This window comes from Leptonotus elevatus, chromosome 9 (assembly GCF_054856555.1).
Source record: "Leptonotus elevatus isolate MCC_2025b chromosome 9, RoL_Lele_1.0, whole genome shotgun sequence".
In the NCBI taxonomy this organism is placed as follows: domain Eukaryota; kingdom Metazoa; phylum Chordata; class Actinopteri; order Syngnathiformes; family Syngnathidae; genus Leptonotus; species Leptonotus elevatus.
The window spans coordinates 8,022,754-8,038,942 of NC_141247.1; the positions used below are offsets into that span (position 1 = coordinate 8,022,754).

A 16,189-nucleotide genomic window follows, 5' to 3' on the forward strand; every position below is an offset into this window, starting at 1 on the left:
TTGGGCTGTTGCCATGGTTACCGGCACGGTCTCTGGCCTCCACTAATCGGCCCTCTTTGATTTGAAACGGAAGTATTAGAGCGCCTTAAAGGGCATAGCCAAAATCAGATCATCCCGGTGTTATCTCCACACTTGAGCCTATTATGGAGATCAGGGCGGCCACAAATGCAGTGACTGCCAAAAGTGCCGCCGTCCATGCACGTTCCAATCGTATAGGACTAATATAGGCCTATATATACATGTGGACGTGATTCAAACACGTGACACGTGTTGTGCTGCTGTTTAACAACTACACTCCTGGAGGCAAAACAAACAACACGCACCGGCGTTCGGGTGTGACGGTGAAGTGAGCGATCTGGTCGGCGGCAAATGTGTGTGTGTGCGCGCGCGCGCGCGCGCGCGCGTGTGTGTGTGTGTGCGCGCGCGTGTGTGCGTGCGTTCGCGTGTGCGCGTGTTGTATTGCGCTCCCCCCCCTTCTGTAAAAACTAATGATTTGACATTGTGTGATCAAGATCACATATAGCCTACAGTAGCACATATCGCCTACTTTATGTACTTTTATTTTATTGTAATCATGTGTTAATATCTCGTGTGCTTATTTTGTCATCGAAAAAGGCGAATTCACACTGTACGGGATAAATAAACTTTTAATCTGTTATATTATTGTGTCGCTGTGTGTTGTTATCACTCATGATTCATGAACCTCATGGTGTATTTTCTGTTTAGTCTTGTGCTATATTGCTGTTGTTTTTTTATTGTTTTGTTTTACGGGGGTCTATTTGTTTCATTTTTATTTTTATTTTATTATAACATATAACTCGCATTTCACAAATCGAACAACACGTAACGAATTTTACAGTCAAAGCGAGGCCAATAAAATTAACATTTAATCCTCTTTGACGCATGCGTATCACGCATACCACCTGGAATTTAATTCACATGTAAAATAGCTCGTTCAAGCGCTTGTGGGCGCGGAGGGACGACCATATATTTGCAAACCAGGTGCGAAACATCCACTTTCTGTTTGGATTTGTGCAGAGTCAGACTGGCCTACACAAGTCATGAAAGCGTTAACTTCACCACAGTCTCACAGGCACAGAATGAGGAGGGTAAGTTGCGGATTTGGAACTGATAAAAAAAAAAAAGTGTTTCTGATTTCTAGTGATATGATTAATGCCTTTTAAAGGTGTCGAAACCTATGATGGAGAAACGCAGAAGGGAGCGCATCAACTGCAGTTTGGAGACCTTGAGAGTTTTAATGCTAGAGAACACACACAATGAGGTAGGCTTACACGTTAGCATAGCTGTTCTCGGTTTACGTCCCGCTGCAAAATAACCGAATTTGTGCGTAAATAGAAACGCGTTTAGTTCTTTATTTGGAAGGGGGGGGGGGGGGGGGGAGACAAACACTGAAAAGGAAAAATGTACAGTGAAGTCATTGTGCCTCAAAACTTCAAATTTTGGTTGTGGGTGCCTGCAGGCAATCTGTTTACACTTTTTAGACCATTAAAAAAATACCTAAGTGTTTGTAAAAACAAAAAAACATATTAATGTAAGCCACTGTAACATTATGCAGTTTGAACATTAACACTGCATACATTTAGATGGGAAAAAACCGGACTTAAAAAATGGCTCAAATAAATGCATCGCACATTAAAGTTCAATCCAAAATGTGACTGTTCAGACCTTTTCTTCTTCATTTTAGAAGTTAACAAACCCCAAAGTGGAGAAGGCTGAAATCCTGGAGAGCGTGGTGCAATTCTTAAAGTCGGACAAAAAAAAGGAGAGGGCTCCGTGTGCGATAAAGTCCGTCTTGTCATCCAAGGGCCAACGACCCGGTGGCCCCCCGCAGCAGCTTGACTACCAGGGGGGCATGAGGTCGTGTCTCCAAAGGATCCGACATTTCATAGCCAGTGATGAACCGGGGACCAACCAAGGGTCTCAAGAGTCCGCTTCAGTGAGTCCACCCGCACACGTCCACCCTCTGTATCCTCTACATCTGAACCAGGACCAGATCCAGGACAGCATCTCCCATCCTTACCCAAGCCAGGAGGCCGAGTATCAATACTGTGACACCAGGAAAAGGTTCTCCTCCGCCACAGCCTGCGCCCAGAGTCCGGATCCTGTGTGGAAGCCCTGGCCACAGTGATGAATTCTCGCATGTAGTCGAGCGGTAGATTCTATTTTTGATACTTCTGCAGTAAGACATTTGCTAAAATTACCTTCAATTATACGTTATTAGGAAACAGATATGTATCAATGCAAAACTTTATTTACATAAATCTCTGCAAGTAACGATAACTTCTACAACATTCCCAGGGAATCACAATGTCCCATCACTGCATGGTGAGCCATTTGTACAACAGGCCCGCTGATTACTCATGTGGTCCTTGTGACCATGTTGAGGTCCCCTGCAGTAGATTATGTAAATTTGGACTCACTTATACAATTTTGAATACTTTTGTTTTATCCTTTTTTAAAGGTTTTTCTTATATTTGTATTACGGTCATTTTTTTTAAGCGAGTATGAGAACAAGATGCAATATAGCAAAAAGTCTTGGTTATATTTTGGATTTTTACCTTTTTTTCATTATTTTTTCCCCCCGGATAAGCGGTAGAAAATGTATGGTTGAATGAATTTCTTCTCTTTTTTTTTTTTTTTTTTTTTTTTAAATACCTGTGGTGTCTAGAGGCATCCACAGTCAATTGGTCATCCAATGTCAAAGGGGAGTGTAGTTCACACATAATTGATGCACATTGGACGTTCCCACTGACATGCTAATGAGGGGTTGGGTTGGTTTTCATATGCAAAAAGCCACAAGAGTGGCCATTCGCACAATATCCACCAACCCAGACTGCACCCAATCTACAAAGGCGTAAACACAATGGGATGATTTGTTTTGTTTCAACTTGCATTTCACATTATCTTACCACAATGGCTGTTGTTTTAGTCATTGCTGTTTGTTAGAATGGGCTCATATACACATGATGACATTCCTGAATAAAAATTTCAACATAATAACGTTCATATAATTGTTATTAAAATATAGAAATAAATTAGTATTAACTGAGGGTCCTGTGAAGGGGTGTTTATAGGAACACCAATAAATAATTAAAAATATGATTAATAATTAATATAAACAAAGTCAGGTCTCATTTTTGGTGAAATGTCATCATGCTTGTAACATTCGCAGGCCGTATATACTGATGTTGTATAGCGACAACAAGTGTCATAATCATGATGGTGCGTGTTGTATCATAAAACTGCTATGAATAAACATTAATACAGTTGTTGTCGGTGCATTATTTGACATAAAGTTTTGGCGACTCATATGGTGCTTCACTTCATCCCATCGTATGAATCTTTTGAGATTATAGCCGCGATAAGACTAGCTAAAGCTATCAACATGAGGCTAATATCTATGCTATGCTCACCCTTACTGACAAATTCCAATGCACTTGCCTGAACTTTATCCATAAAGTTTTCAACACAGTGTCAAAATGTTGCTGTTTGAATAAAGTTCTCATTAACACAACAGTTGGCCCTCCATCATCAAGTCCTGCTGGTAGGCTATATTCAAAGACTTTTGGTTGACTAGACTAGCGCTAGCTGAAGCTAGTGAGACTAACTGCCGTGCTTATCCGCAACACAACCATTTTATTTTCATGCTGTTGGACCCACGCAGATGTATGACGACTGTCACAGTGATGGCCAGACATTTTGCTGTTCCAGCAATTGTGACAGACAGGTTAGTTGACAGTCATTCATAAAAAACAAACATGATTAGCGATTAGTCACTTTTTTTTTTACTCGTGACTGCCACCTCTGGCCTACCGCGTAACTGCAGAGTGCGCTTGAATAAACTCTTCATTTTTATATATTTTTGTTTTTAGTTTTCTTGGAGTTTGAGCTGGAGTTTGCGTTGTGCTCAAAGCCGGCCTCTTGAAAGCCCCCCCCCCCCCCCCCCCCCGTTTTCATCCCAATTGTGTCATATAATAAGCTAACAACTAAATGCCTGCGAGGACCAGCATGACGTCACCCTCCAGCACTCCACCCAGCCCCGCCCCCAAGAAATTGTGGAGTGTGAACCCCGAACCCTCCAACACTGAAGGGAAAATACAAGCTGATAAGTGCAGTCGCAGTTAAAAAGTCGGCTCTTTGTTGGTGGAACATGCATGATGTAGAAAAATATTTTTGCATTAACAATTTAAGATCCACAATGCACCTTTAAATGACGATGCGGATACATAAAGTCGAGTCGTCGACTAATCTGTAAATGTAGTCAAACCATTAGTATATTTTGTATAAAACAACCCAACTTTGGGTCAAAATGTAGGTCATTTTGTATAAAACAACCCATAAAGTTGGGGCAGATCCTCCACGTGGGTTAATTTGACCCAACTTTGGGTCAAAAACTGTCCCATTTTGTTTAAAACAACCAAGAAAGCTGAGTTAGATCCTTTACTTGGGTCAGTTTGGCCCAATTTTCTGGATTGTTTTGCAAAAATAAAAAAATTGTTAATTTTGTATAAAATAACCCAGGAAAGTTGGGTCAAATTGACCCATAAAGCGGATCAGTCCATTTTTGATCCATACTTGTGTTACTTTGGCCCAACTGTTTTTAGAGAGTACATTTGGAAATGATTGTACATTTGAAACAATTAAATGAACACTAATAAGTAATGTAAAACGAGTGTAAAGAGTATCTTCTTGCACTGCATGCCATTCATATATGGCGCTAGTACCATCAGGATCCATGTATTGGAAAATTTATGTTATTTGCTTTATGTGGTAAATCAATTAAATAGGCTATATTTATATCCCCCTTTTATTTTATTTGCGTTTTATGTGTAGTTACTTTATGTATCCAGTTTTATTTGTGATCTTATTGCATGATATCACACTGTATGGAAACCTATCACGTAACCAGAGAGTAGGCTATATTCCTTTTATGTGATTGTCTTTATGTTTAGCAATTTAAGGTAACGGCCACTGCCGTTTGTTTTCAAAAATGAAAGCACTGAGATAAACATCACGACGTGCACCTTAATGGGTCATCCATATTGACCATCAGGAAACAAAAGAGCGGCAACAGCCCTGCAGAAATGGTTGTGGAATGCGTGCACGTCTTCTCCCCGCATTCGACAACAAAGAGCAGCTGCTGAAAAACAAAATGTGGAGAGGGACCTCACACGCGTTTCGTGCATATTTACTAGCTCCGTTCAAAAACGGAAAATCTTTATTATGCAGATTCATCCAACGCATATTTTTAGAAGACCAATTACCAACTAATTTCTATATTAAAAATATGTTTTGATTGTTTCTATTTTTGTTAGCTATGACATTAGGCTATATTGGGGGAGGGGGGAGGGGACATAAATATTTCGCTGTGTACATGTACTATAATCTATTGAATTTCACATGTATTATAATAATTTAGTACAAATACCAATTCCTGTTATGCTTTCAATGAAATTGAAGAGTAAGGCAGTAACCGTGGTAACACAAATGAAACGTTAACCAACGTTTAAATTAGTTTTTTATTAATCGGGAAAACTCTCTAAACAGAGCGATGCGTTCGCGTCGGGAAGTCACTTGAAAAGCACAATTTCCTCGCAGCCCGCTTCTGTGAATGGAGGTGTTAGTCCCGCTGGGCTGATCGCATGGCCAGGATTCTCTTTCACTTACGGATTAAACCACCCGCAGGAAAGGAGCATCAATGGAAGGAATGAGATTATCTTTTCATTGAGGGGGCATCTGCCTCCAATAAAGCAGATTAAACATCATTTATTGTCTGCTTAAAAAATAAAGGAGGATTAGTTGGCTCAGTTTGAGGGCGCCCGTTTAACAAGAGTAATGAAGGGTACTTAAAAGAGGAACCGATACAAATGCGAATGTGTTTGTGGTTACTTGGCGCAGTTTAAAACACTTTAGGCACCACATACGCACTAGTTTAGCCACACTATAGTGCGAACTACGTATTGAGCAAAAATGTATTTAAATACACTACTACGCGTCGTCAAATGCCCGCGGCGTGGAATAACTTGAGCCATAAAGAGTAACGTATTAATGAGGTAAAGTAGCCCATCACGCATATTGTACAGATTAGAAGACTGCCCCTCTTCGTGTGTCAAATGGCAACGTGGGATCGCTCACACCCACGCGCCAGAGAATTTGCAGGCTCGTGTGCACCAGTAGTTAAAGTGTCAACTTCACACCGGTGGCAACACCAAACCACTCTCAAGTGTTTTACGGGAATACTTCCACGTCACGGGTGCTGCTACTATTTTGGCAGCTGTCACATTCTCTGACCACGTTTCTTCGTTACATTGCAAAGGATCGGGAATGTCCAATTCTGCCAATGGGCTCTTTGCACAAATCCACTACTTCCTGAACTCAATACCACAACTTCATTTCCTGTCTTTCATGATTGGACAAACTGATTCATCCAGGTGTGTCTGGCTATTGCGTCGTGGTTACTGAGGTCAGGCACACCTGGATGAATCAGTTTGTCCAATTATGAAAGACAGGAAATGAAGGAGTGGTACTGAGTTCAGAAGGTGGTGGATTTGTGTAAAGAGCCCACACAGAGTTGCAATGGACTGATGGGGGGAAAAAAGGTGGGGGGAGAGAACTTCAGAAACCTGTTTGCCTGTGATTTGTACCCATTTTACCTCCATATGGAACCCCTGGCAAATGGACTCACCGCTCCTGGAGGATGATCAGGAAAAGCCAAATCGTGAACATTCCACAAAACAATTTTAACACTTGCTTTAGTTTCTGATTTGTATTTTTATTTATTTACTTGCAATCGAGAAATATTTGTTCGTGTATTATTAATTTGGGTATTGTTGATCAGTTTTTGGGGGGGGGGGGGGTTCTGCACATGTCGGGAGGGAGGAGGGGGGAGAGAGAGAAACAGAGAGAAAGAGGAAAAAGCGAGAGAAAAGAGACAAAGCGAGAGAGAGAGAAAAAAGAGAGAGAGAGAGAGAGAGAGAGAGAGAGAGAAAAAATAAGAGAGATTGTATTGATCGAGCCTTGTTCTAGGGAAAAATTTTAAATAAAGTGAGCATCCTGTCCTGCCATGTCAGCTCCAATGGGCTACAGAAAAACTATCATGGACTGTTGATAACTGCAGACAACTTATTTGAAACAGCTTCATGGAAAAAAAAAAAGAAGAGTTTATTATTAGTTACAAACAGAGGATAAATGACAAGCGGGTTTCAATGAATCCCATCTTCTGAGCTGTCAGTGTGAGCGTATTGATGAATTGAAATTCTTCAAACTTTTCCTTGCGCTTTCTGAAACTCCTGCTGTAAACTGGACAAAAGCTGTCGGTGCTGGTCAGACTTCTTCTCCAAGTCCTTCAGGAGGGTGTCATACCGCTGACTGTAACAAAAACAGAGAAATAAAAACTTTGAAAATATAAGAAACATTTCCAGTGTATTTTTCAAGGTTAAGAAATACATCTGCCACTGTATTGGCATGTTATGTGAGCAAGATATTGTATTTTAATACTGTAGCAGAACATGTTGACCGAAAAATTGCTGGGAAAGAAATGAATCATCATCAGGTCAAAACAATAACCGTAGTGTTTGGCGCCATCTGGTGGAAAGTTGGCGTCAAGGACATATGCTGAACTGAGTTGAGCTGAGTCTGTATGTAACAAATAAAACAATTTTTGACCAGCTAATTGAACAATTTGATACTGATCGTGTGCCTCATTATATCCGTCTCTCCTCGCCTTTTTATTTTATTTTATCCCCTGTTCAATATTTTCCCTACGGTGTCTCTTAAGGGTTTGTTCACTGCACTTCATGGTTACTACTACTCCCCCAGCATTGCACCCTACCATTTGAGAAGGATTTTGCATTTAAAGGAATTCAACTTTTTAGAGGGGACTGAATGGCGTGCAGATATTTGGTACAATAGGAAATATTCACTGTACACGCAATATTGCTGATGCAGTAATAGCCATCACGTGGCATTTGTATCATAATATCCGTCCATTTTTGCATCTGAGCTTGTGTCAATCCCAGCTGACATTGGGTGAGAGGTGGACTACGCCAATCGCAGGGTTCATACTGTATAGACAAAAAACCCTGCATGCACACACTCACACCTAAGGACAATTAAGTCTTCAATTGACCTAACATGCATGTGTTTAGAGTGCTCTATAAATGAAGTTGTGTTTAGAGATGAGTTTTTGGAATAGTATACTGTGTTAGCTGGATTACTTCAAAACAAGATGCTAACCGTTTGAGTAGCACGTCAAAAAAAAGAAATACATAAAAACAGCAAAGAGTAGTCAGAGAGATGCTAGTCTGCTTTGCGCCTACAGCCGAGACGACTTTGAGCAAGGCACTGAACCGCCTAATGGGGGGACATCTCCACTGTCAACTTGCATTCCTGCATTTGTGTGGTGTGTAACAATAAATGTACAGCAGAGGCAGTGTACAGTTTAATAACTAAAAACAAAATCAGACAGGTTGCCACAGTTACTTTGGCTTCCTTCCACATTCAAAACAAAACATGCAAGGGTGTACATCATTTCTTGCCTAAATCAAACTGGGATAACTCCTGGCTCACCCGCAACAATTGATGGATACATGTTTTCTAGATTTGACCACAGTTTATGGCAGGTAGGTAGAAAGGTAAGGGAGGGTTATATTTAATCCATTCCTCCATTATCAGACTAAATTGTCCCTAATGTGAATGCATGCTTGTCTGGATATACCCTGCAAGTTGCCTGGCAATCAGTCCAGGGTAACCCACCTCTCGCCCACAAGTCAGCTGGGGTAGGCACCAGTTCACCTGTGACACTATTGACAATAAACGCTACAGAAAATGGATGGATGGAAGGAGGTATACGAAGCAAAAATGGTGGTACATACAAAAGGTGACAGAACTTTTAAAAGGAGTAACTCACATTTCTCCGTTGATGTATTCCAGCCTTTTTGTCACAGTCGCTTTAGCCTCGTCCAAGTCTTGTTTTACCAAAGCAGGGCCAATCAATTTGTACACCGTATTTGCACTGTCTAGTATGTCAAGCTCCTAGAAACAAGAAAAAAAAATCAACCATGCGATTGTGCCGATTTATAAGCCATGTGCATTGCAAAGGTGGAGTATCAAGCACAGTTCTCAGATTACCTCTTTGACGATATTGTTCTCTGCTAGCTGCGTCTCCAGCTTCTGTCGGGCTGACATGCTCTTGCTAACATCTAAGGAGAATAGAAAGGCGCAAATGAGTAACTAAGCACTTTCGTAACCATAAACAACAACGTACAGAATCCAGATAGCAACGACTATTCTTATATGGAAAGCTAGCAAGTCATCATAGCTTGCAACACTGCTTACAGCACGTACCTTTTTGCATCTGAGTATATTTTTCAAGCTCAGCGTTAAGTTTCTTTTGAATGGCCTCTGCCATGTTGGTATTTGCTTATACAACTGCAAATGGTCAGTTCGTTAAGTCAATATATTAAAGAACGACAGATTGGCTAGCAGAATGAGGACCTGAGTACCGGAAAAGGTGATGGTTTATGCCGGATATTCTTTTTCTTCTTTGGTAGAAATTGGTAGTTATTAAGTATGTTAGGGCCATCTACCGACTGAAGTAAAGAACAGGAGATTATGCAAAAAGTCATCTATTTCATTAGTTAGATTTTGTTGTTTTAAATAACTGGTTCCACAGAAATTCACATTATAATAATAACCTAAGTACACTTCAGAGTAACTTTTAAGTTTAATGCCTTTGCATTTTCACTTTAAGAACGTTTATTTAGTTTTTTTAAAACGTTGATTTGCAATACATTCCAATTGAATCGTTGTTTCTCTAAGTGCTATTTTGTAATTCATTTCTTATTGATAAAGTGTTTCTGTTTTCATTTTGCGCAACAAATATTCATATGTTGTGCCGTAGCGAACTTGCGACGTTTTACGAGACCGTTTGACTTTACGGCAAGAGTTCACAGTTGCAGTCCGGTTAAAAATGTCTTCGTCGTTTTGGAAAGGTATCGTCGGCGTTGGACTTTTTGCCTTAGCACACGCAGCGTTCTCAGCGGCACAGCGTGAGTTTATTTGCGTGGAGTGGATGCTCGCTTGCTGGCGCAGTTTTCTCTCTCGAGAGGGGCTGGGTTGGCAGAGATGCATTTAGCGGCTCGCGAGGCCTTGCTTCTAGCTTGTAAGATGCTAACTCAGCTCACGCAGGGATGGATGACGTCCTTATATGTTTAACTGTGCAGTTCACCTTATGCGCCTTAAACATCAAAGTCTTTCGAACGACACTTGGGTGTGCAGTTGTATTTAAAATGCGCTTCGATGTCCAGTTGACTTGATTTCAATGCATGTTTTTTTCCGCCATCAGATCGATCTTACATGCGACTTACAGAGAAGGAAAACGAAACCCTGCCAATCGACGTGAGTCTCATTCATTACTCCCACGTTTAAGCTTCTCGTTGCCTATTAGGAAATGTTTTGACACGATGTCTCTTTGCTTGTGCTGCAGATTGTACTCCAGACATTGCTGTCGTTCGTCATGACTTGCTATGGTATTGTCCATATTGCTGGAGAGTTTAAAGACATGGACGCTTCCTCAGAGCTCAAGAACAAGTAAGTAGCATCCACATGCTGTCCTTAAAGTATCTTCGCAATTTCACAATTTTAGTTCAAAAGCACATTCATTGACAAATGTGTGGAAACAAATACACAACGTGGAGTAATTTTGTTGTTGTTTTCAATTAATACTGTCCGTCTTCATAATTTTTTTGTGCCGTACACAAATTGATGGAGGTGAGAGTGGACATCTTGCGTTGCTTTACCCCCTTCTGTGTCTTTTCACAAAGTTTTCATGATGTTTTGCCACCAAATATATACTGTTATTGATATTACTGGCCTAAACCCAAACCATAGCCCTCAGAGCATATAGGATGCTGTTAAAAAAAAAAAAGTACAGAGAAGGATTCGATCCCATAAACCAACACTTCATGAAAAGGCTACCTGAAATACACAAATGCAATATGATTCCAAACTACGTTGAACAAATCCGTTTAATTTGTCATTTTCTGTTGTAATAATTGTTTACTTTTTTTCTTTTTCTTTTTACTTTACTTTGACGGCACGACACCATGCATATACTTTAATGTACATTTTGACCCACTGATGTTATGCCTCTGTAAATTATTATTACATTTTACCAATGTTTTGGTGCAAATAAATACAAGTGCATTCTGGAAATATTCACATTTATTGATGATTATATTTTTGCAAATTACCGACAATGTGAAATTTCTTAACAAAAATGACATTAACAAAACAAAAAGGGTTCAAGCCAACCTCTTTAGATCAGAAGCTGTATTTAAGTGTCCAGTGCTTAAAATATAAGTAGGTTTTCATTTTCACAGGACAGTAAGATGGAAATGCCGCCATGTTGCTTAGTACAGCATGCACTGCCAAATGTTTCGAAACGTCCGTATTTTGTTATTGGCTAAACACAATGTGGAGCTGCGGAGAGAGCCGGAGATTAAGAGGAGAAAGAAGCCATACTAATTGCTAAGCTAATGTAAGTGTAGTCGTGAACACCGAAATGATTGGGTGACGCATTATACTTGTCACAAGGGTCTGGCTGGAACTTATGGAGGTAAATTTGGGGCAAAAGTAACTAGTAGTCGTTACTAGATGCAACACAGGACCATTTTGACCAAACGTTTTTGCAACCAAATTTAGCAACAGCTGAATAAATAGTAAATTAAATCAATAGTTGTGTAACGATGATTTTTTTTTTCGTTCTTCATAATTTCCCAACCCTAATATGAATTGAAATTCCAACACTGCTTTGTCTCGTTTTCTACGTCAACTCGATTACCTTTCATAAGCTTTCAGTACCTGACATCAATGTGATGTGGCAGACCAAAGGGAACGTCTTTTTCACTGACAAACTGACGTTGATTCAGACATGAACGATCCGTACAACCGCTTTCATGATGTGCTCCACTTTTAAAAGACTCGGAAATAGATTCATATCAATATATAAAAAATTGTTCCCTATAAATCTCTGCCAGTGTTCACATGATCACTTCTACAGCATTCCTAGGAAATTAGAACGTCCCATCACTGATGAGCTACTTTTAGAACAAGACCGCAGGCTAACCATGTGGTCTTTGGGGGATACCTGGTGCCCGCGGTTACCATATTTGTGATTCCCGTTTAACCAAACCATATCATTTCATCCAACGAAAGCTTCACGCTAACATAAAACACATTTTTTGTTGAGTTAGGTCTGACAGCTGTTTCTAAATATTTTTTTTTGGGTGCGGAATCCAAAACTGATCTCAGGTTTTCTCTATCACGTGAGATTTTTGAGCTGTAGGATCCCACTTTTCTTAAAAAATAAGTACATAAAACTAAAACTAAAGACACAGCATAAAAGAAAATACAACTTACAATGGTCTGCCCATGGTTACAAGGTTGTGAGAAAAGCCTGCACTAATCCTCTTAATTCTTGCGATGCTAGCTTTCCGTTTGCAGATTTTGATAGTACTGCCGTATTGGGAGCTGCACACGCCTCTCACCTCACTGACTCTATTGTGACTGCGCAGACAAGTTGCCACATAGCTGTAGATGAGTAGAAAATCATAATCAGCGTTTGTTACTACATCCAATCAGTGGAATTTTGCTTATCTGGAGAAAATGTCATAGATGATGATTCAAACAACTGCTACTTTGACACACACTTCAGTGAAGTGCAGTTTTGCCAAAAACGTTTGCGCCACTTCCAAATGTTATATCTTTAGGAGTGAGATGTCCCGTTTTTCACTTGAATAAGTACTAAATGCTCGCTTGTTCCTTCTGCAGAACGTTCGACACACTGAGGAATCATCCGTCTTTTTACCTTTTCAACCACCGAGGGCGAGTGCTGTTCCGCACGGCCGAGGAGGAGCCGTCCTCTCAGCAAGCGCTTCCGAACCCGTTACGGCTCCGCAAGCTGGAGCATTTGCACTGAGGACTGGCCTTTTCCCCCGCCTGTGAAATTACTCATGTCAGATAGGATCTTTTGTTGTTGTTGTCGTTAGACAGAGGGGGCGGAGTCACAACTCACCGTCCCCGATTATTATTTTTTTCATCGTGTATTTGTACATGATCTAAAAGTCATCATGTACGAACATGCAACTCTGTTCACTCAAGTAGTCATGCCCACCAATGTGCCAACCCTTCACTTTGTTTGTATATACAGTAAGGAAATGCTTTGGATTCTTACATACAGAAGCATCTAGCCATGATGTCCCTTCCAACACGACTTAGGAGATTTCTCTCCTTTGCACTGAATATTCTCTGTATGAAGGGTACAAAAAAAAAAAAAATCATTTCATCCATTTGTCATTCTTAATATGTCAGGGCAGAATTTAGTTTTAACTTTTTTTTTTCTTTTTTTTTTTATAAAGTGAAGCTCTCTGAAGCAGAAGGTTCCTGTTAGATTTATGTGACAGGACATGGGGAAACGAGGAAATATTGACTCATCCCTCTCATGGTAGTCTTAACTTGGAAGAGAATGATGGTACATCTGTTTTCATTGACATTTTGTTAATATATAATTTAATAAAAGCAACCAGATTTTACTCTTGATGTTTGAATTTCATGTGGTTGACATTTTGTTGTATGACGTTTCAAATAAGCGCTGCTAATTGAATGCTTTGATGAACAAATGGACATAGCAGTGACCTGACTTCTTTCTGACTAACACTAACGACCCTCATGTCTTTCCTGACTCCATCCGTTAACCTTCTCTTAGGTCTTCCTCTCGTTAACTTGCCTGGCAGCTCCATCCTAATCATCCTGCTGCCAATGTAATCACCGGCTCTCCAACTGGATGTGTCCAAACCATCTACTCTGCTCTCTTTGTCTCCAATACATCTTAACCTTGGCTGTCCCTCTGATGAGTTCATTTCTAATCCTACCCAACCTGATAACTCTTAAAGGAAACTTAAGCATCTTCATTACTGCCACCTCCAGCTCTTTAATAAGATTCTCTCCAGTGCCTCTGGCTGCAATCTGTACATCACACACACACACATGGTATTGTTTTGTATATAAATCTTAATCCTCTCCTTTCCAAATGTTCTTTCGCCTGCTCAGTGTTCTCACTGTATTTCATCTGTAAACGTTTCCTTTTCTCCTTTATTTTCTACAGTCCATTAATTCTCTAGCTCGGGTCAGCAACCTTTACTGTTAAAAGAGCCATTTTAGGACAAATAAACAAAAATCTGTCTGGAGCCGCAGAACCTTTGAACATTGTGATGAACGAAACAGTGCATTAGTGTTAGTCTAATGTACCCCCACAAGAGCTGATTAGAGCTGAACCGTAACAGAAAGTATCAAATACAAGAGATTCATTTTTTTCTACCCCCCTCCCATTTTTCATTTTTCATACATTTTTAGACTTCTGCTTTTCTGTAAAAAAAAATCCTACATTTTTGGCAATTTTATGCACATAGTAATTTTCTGCCCCTCTTCATTTTTTGGGACATTTTATGGCAGTAAAAAAAAAAAGAATTTTCAGACTTTTTTGTGCACATTCTACATGTCACTCTTTTGTTATTGGATATTTAATGGTTACTTTTGGAACGTTTTCTTTTCTGCCCTTTTTTAAAATACATTTTGTAACTTTTTTTGTTGTTGCAATTTTGTGTACATTTTAATGGTAATTTTATGTTTTTCATCTTCCCTTTTAGATATTTGGTTTTTTAAGACCCCCCCCCCCCCAAAAAAAAAACACATTTTAATATTTTTTGACAACTTACAAATTTGGACTTTGACAAAAATATTAAATTATTAATTTAAAAAAATCTGAATTGTTAATTCATTCAAATAATATTATATCTTTAAAAAAATGTAAACGATAACAATTTGTAGTTTTTTTTCTTTTTTTCCCCAGAGATCCAGAGGGAGCCACAGAAAAGGGACTAAAGAGCCTTCGTAGTTAGATAGCTAGCTAGCCATCCATCTAGCAAACTACTGTCACTATGCTACACATTTGCTATCTAACCCGCTGAACATCCTTCTCACCTCTCGCTGTGTCGCTTTACTTGCCCACCTCACTGTCCAACCTAGCATACAACTAATCTTATGCCTTTATTTGGCCTTTGCCAACCCTACCTTCTCCTTGTATTATTGCTTCTGTGAAGAACTGTGAAGTAATTGTCAGTTTCTCGTGTTGTCCACTAGATGGCAGCAAAGACCGCTTAGCAATGCAATCTTCCAAGCTATTGACGAGACAATTTGGGGATGAACTGATCGAAGGAAGGATTTTATATTGTATTTATCTATTGTAAGGAAGGATTAGTAATCAGACATGCAAAAATGTGGGCACTTGTCGTGCTATTAACACTAGAGCATGTGTGGACTTAGAATAGATGCTAACTCAGGGGCAGGCAAATTCAGTCCTGCAGGTTTTGGAGGTTTTCCTCTTCTAACACAAACTGATTCCAAACAACAGGATCATTATCAGGCTTATGCAGAGCTTGCTGATGAGCTGCTCATATATCAGCTGTGTTGGAGAAGGGAAACATCCAAAACCTGCAGGACCAAGTTTGCCCAAACCTGTGCTAACCACTATCAACGTAATCTTGCACTGTACTCCACAAGCTCAGTCATTCTAAATTCTCTTTTTGAGAACAAAGGCACCTGGAAAATTACTAGAACAATTACAGTGGAGTGACTTTGTGGTAAAACTATTAGAAAATAAATGTATTACAATGTGTGGAAAATAACCAGGGTTTTATGGGTGCTGCATGTTCTTGGAAAAGGTGATGTAACAGAAAGGGAACGATGCCACATTTTAAGAAATCAATCTATTTTCTTTGTACTGGAGGTTCAACCTAAAATTGTATTCCAATTAGTTCTATAGCAGGGTGGAGCATTTTTGTGAAGGAATGCAACCGGTCTATCACAGCGACGAGGAGCAAGTTGACATTGTTTGGTTTTGCAGGCCAGGATTGGCTGCAGAGTGATACTCAGCTAGTGAGACATCCCTGAGAGAGCACAATCATCTGGTTGCCTTAACAGAACAATTGACTATATAAGGTAGGCTTTGTTTTTCTTAAAAAATAAATACATAAATCTTAAAAAACAGAAAAGTAATTTCAAAACATTTTTCTCACACATTCAACAGCAGTTCACACTTTGAAACAACAGA

The 16,189-nt window shown here is 39.8% G+C and overlaps 3 protein-coding genes across 3 annotated transcripts; 2 read left to right on the plus strand and 1 right to left on the minus strand.

The window, feature by feature from the left end:
- Window positions 1-990: 990 nt before the first annotated feature.
- Window positions 991-2,510, plus strand: her5 (hairy-related 5). Its single transcript, XM_086085282.1, has 3 exons — window positions 991-1,109; window positions 1,187-1,282; window positions 1,706-2,510. The coding sequence occupies exons 1-3, from the start codon at window positions 1,062-1,064 to the stop codon at window positions 2,147-2,149; spliced, it is 588 nt and encodes a 195-aa protein (XP_085941408.1). The 5' UTR covers window positions 991-1,061; the 3' UTR covers window positions 2,150-2,510.
- Window positions 2,511-7,157: 4,647 nt separating this feature from the next.
- On the minus strand, window positions 7,158-9,550 carry pfdn6 (prefoldin subunit 6). Its single transcript, XM_086085033.1, has 4 exons — window positions 9,367-9,550; window positions 9,151-9,221; window positions 8,930-9,054; window positions 7,158-7,389 (listed from the first exon to the last, which is right to left on the minus strand). Exons 1-4 carry the CDS (start codon window positions 9,428-9,430, stop codon window positions 7,281-7,283), a joined length of 369 nt encoding a protein of 122 aa, XP_085941159.1. The 5' UTR covers window positions 9,431-9,550; the 3' UTR covers window positions 7,158-7,280.
- A 378-nt stretch (window positions 9,551-9,928) lies between these two features.
- Window positions 9,929-13,613, plus strand: mmgt1 (membrane magnesium transporter 1). The gene is made up of 4 exons (XM_086084953.1): window positions 9,929-10,070; window positions 10,367-10,419; window positions 10,508-10,611; window positions 12,853-13,613. The coding sequence occupies exons 1-4, from the start codon at window positions 9,992-9,994 to the stop codon at window positions 12,998-13,000; spliced, it is 384 nt and encodes a 127-aa protein (XP_085941079.1). The 5' UTR covers window positions 9,929-9,991; the 3' UTR covers window positions 13,001-13,613.
- Window positions 13,614-16,189: the final 2,576 nt, after the last annotated feature.

Excerpts from the sequence above, each read along its gene's own strand:
- her5 (XM_086085282.1), top strand. The coding sequence starts at position 1,062 with ATGAAAGCGTTAACTTCACCACAGTCTCACAGGCACAGAATGAGGAGG. Across the intron at positions 1,110-1,186 it reads ACAGGCACAGAATGAGGAGG|GTGTCGAAACCTATGATGGA; the intron begins GTAAGTTGCGGA and ends TGCCTTTTAAAG. Across the intron at positions 1,283-1,705 it reads TAGAGAACACACACAATGAG|AAGTTAACAAACCCCAAAGT; the intron begins GTAGGCTTACAC and ends TCTTCATTTTAG.
- pfdn6 (XM_086085033.1), bottom strand. The coding sequence starts at position 9,430 with ATGGCAGAGGCCATTCAAAAGAAACTTAACGCTGAGCTTGAAAAATAT. Across the intron at positions 9,222-9,366 it reads ATATACTCAGATGCAAAAAG|ATGTTAGCAAGAGCATGTCA; the intron begins GTACGTGCTGTA and ends TATTCTCCTTAG. Across the intron at positions 9,055-9,150 it reads AGAACAATATCGTCAAAGAG|GAGCTTGACATACTAGACAG; the intron begins GTAATCTGAGAA and ends TCTTGTTTCTAG.
- mmgt1 (XM_086084953.1), top strand. The coding sequence starts at position 9,992 with ATGTCTTCGTCGTTTTGGAAAGGTATCGTCGGCGTTGGACTTTTTGCC. Across the intron at positions 10,071-10,366 it reads AGCGTTCTCAGCGGCACAGC|ATCGATCTTACATGCGACTT; the intron begins GTGAGTTTATTT and ends TTCCGCCATCAG. Across the intron at positions 10,612-12,852 it reads TCCTCAGAGCTCAAGAACAA|AACGTTCGACACACTGAGGA; the intron begins GTAAGTAGCATC and ends TTCCTTCTGCAG.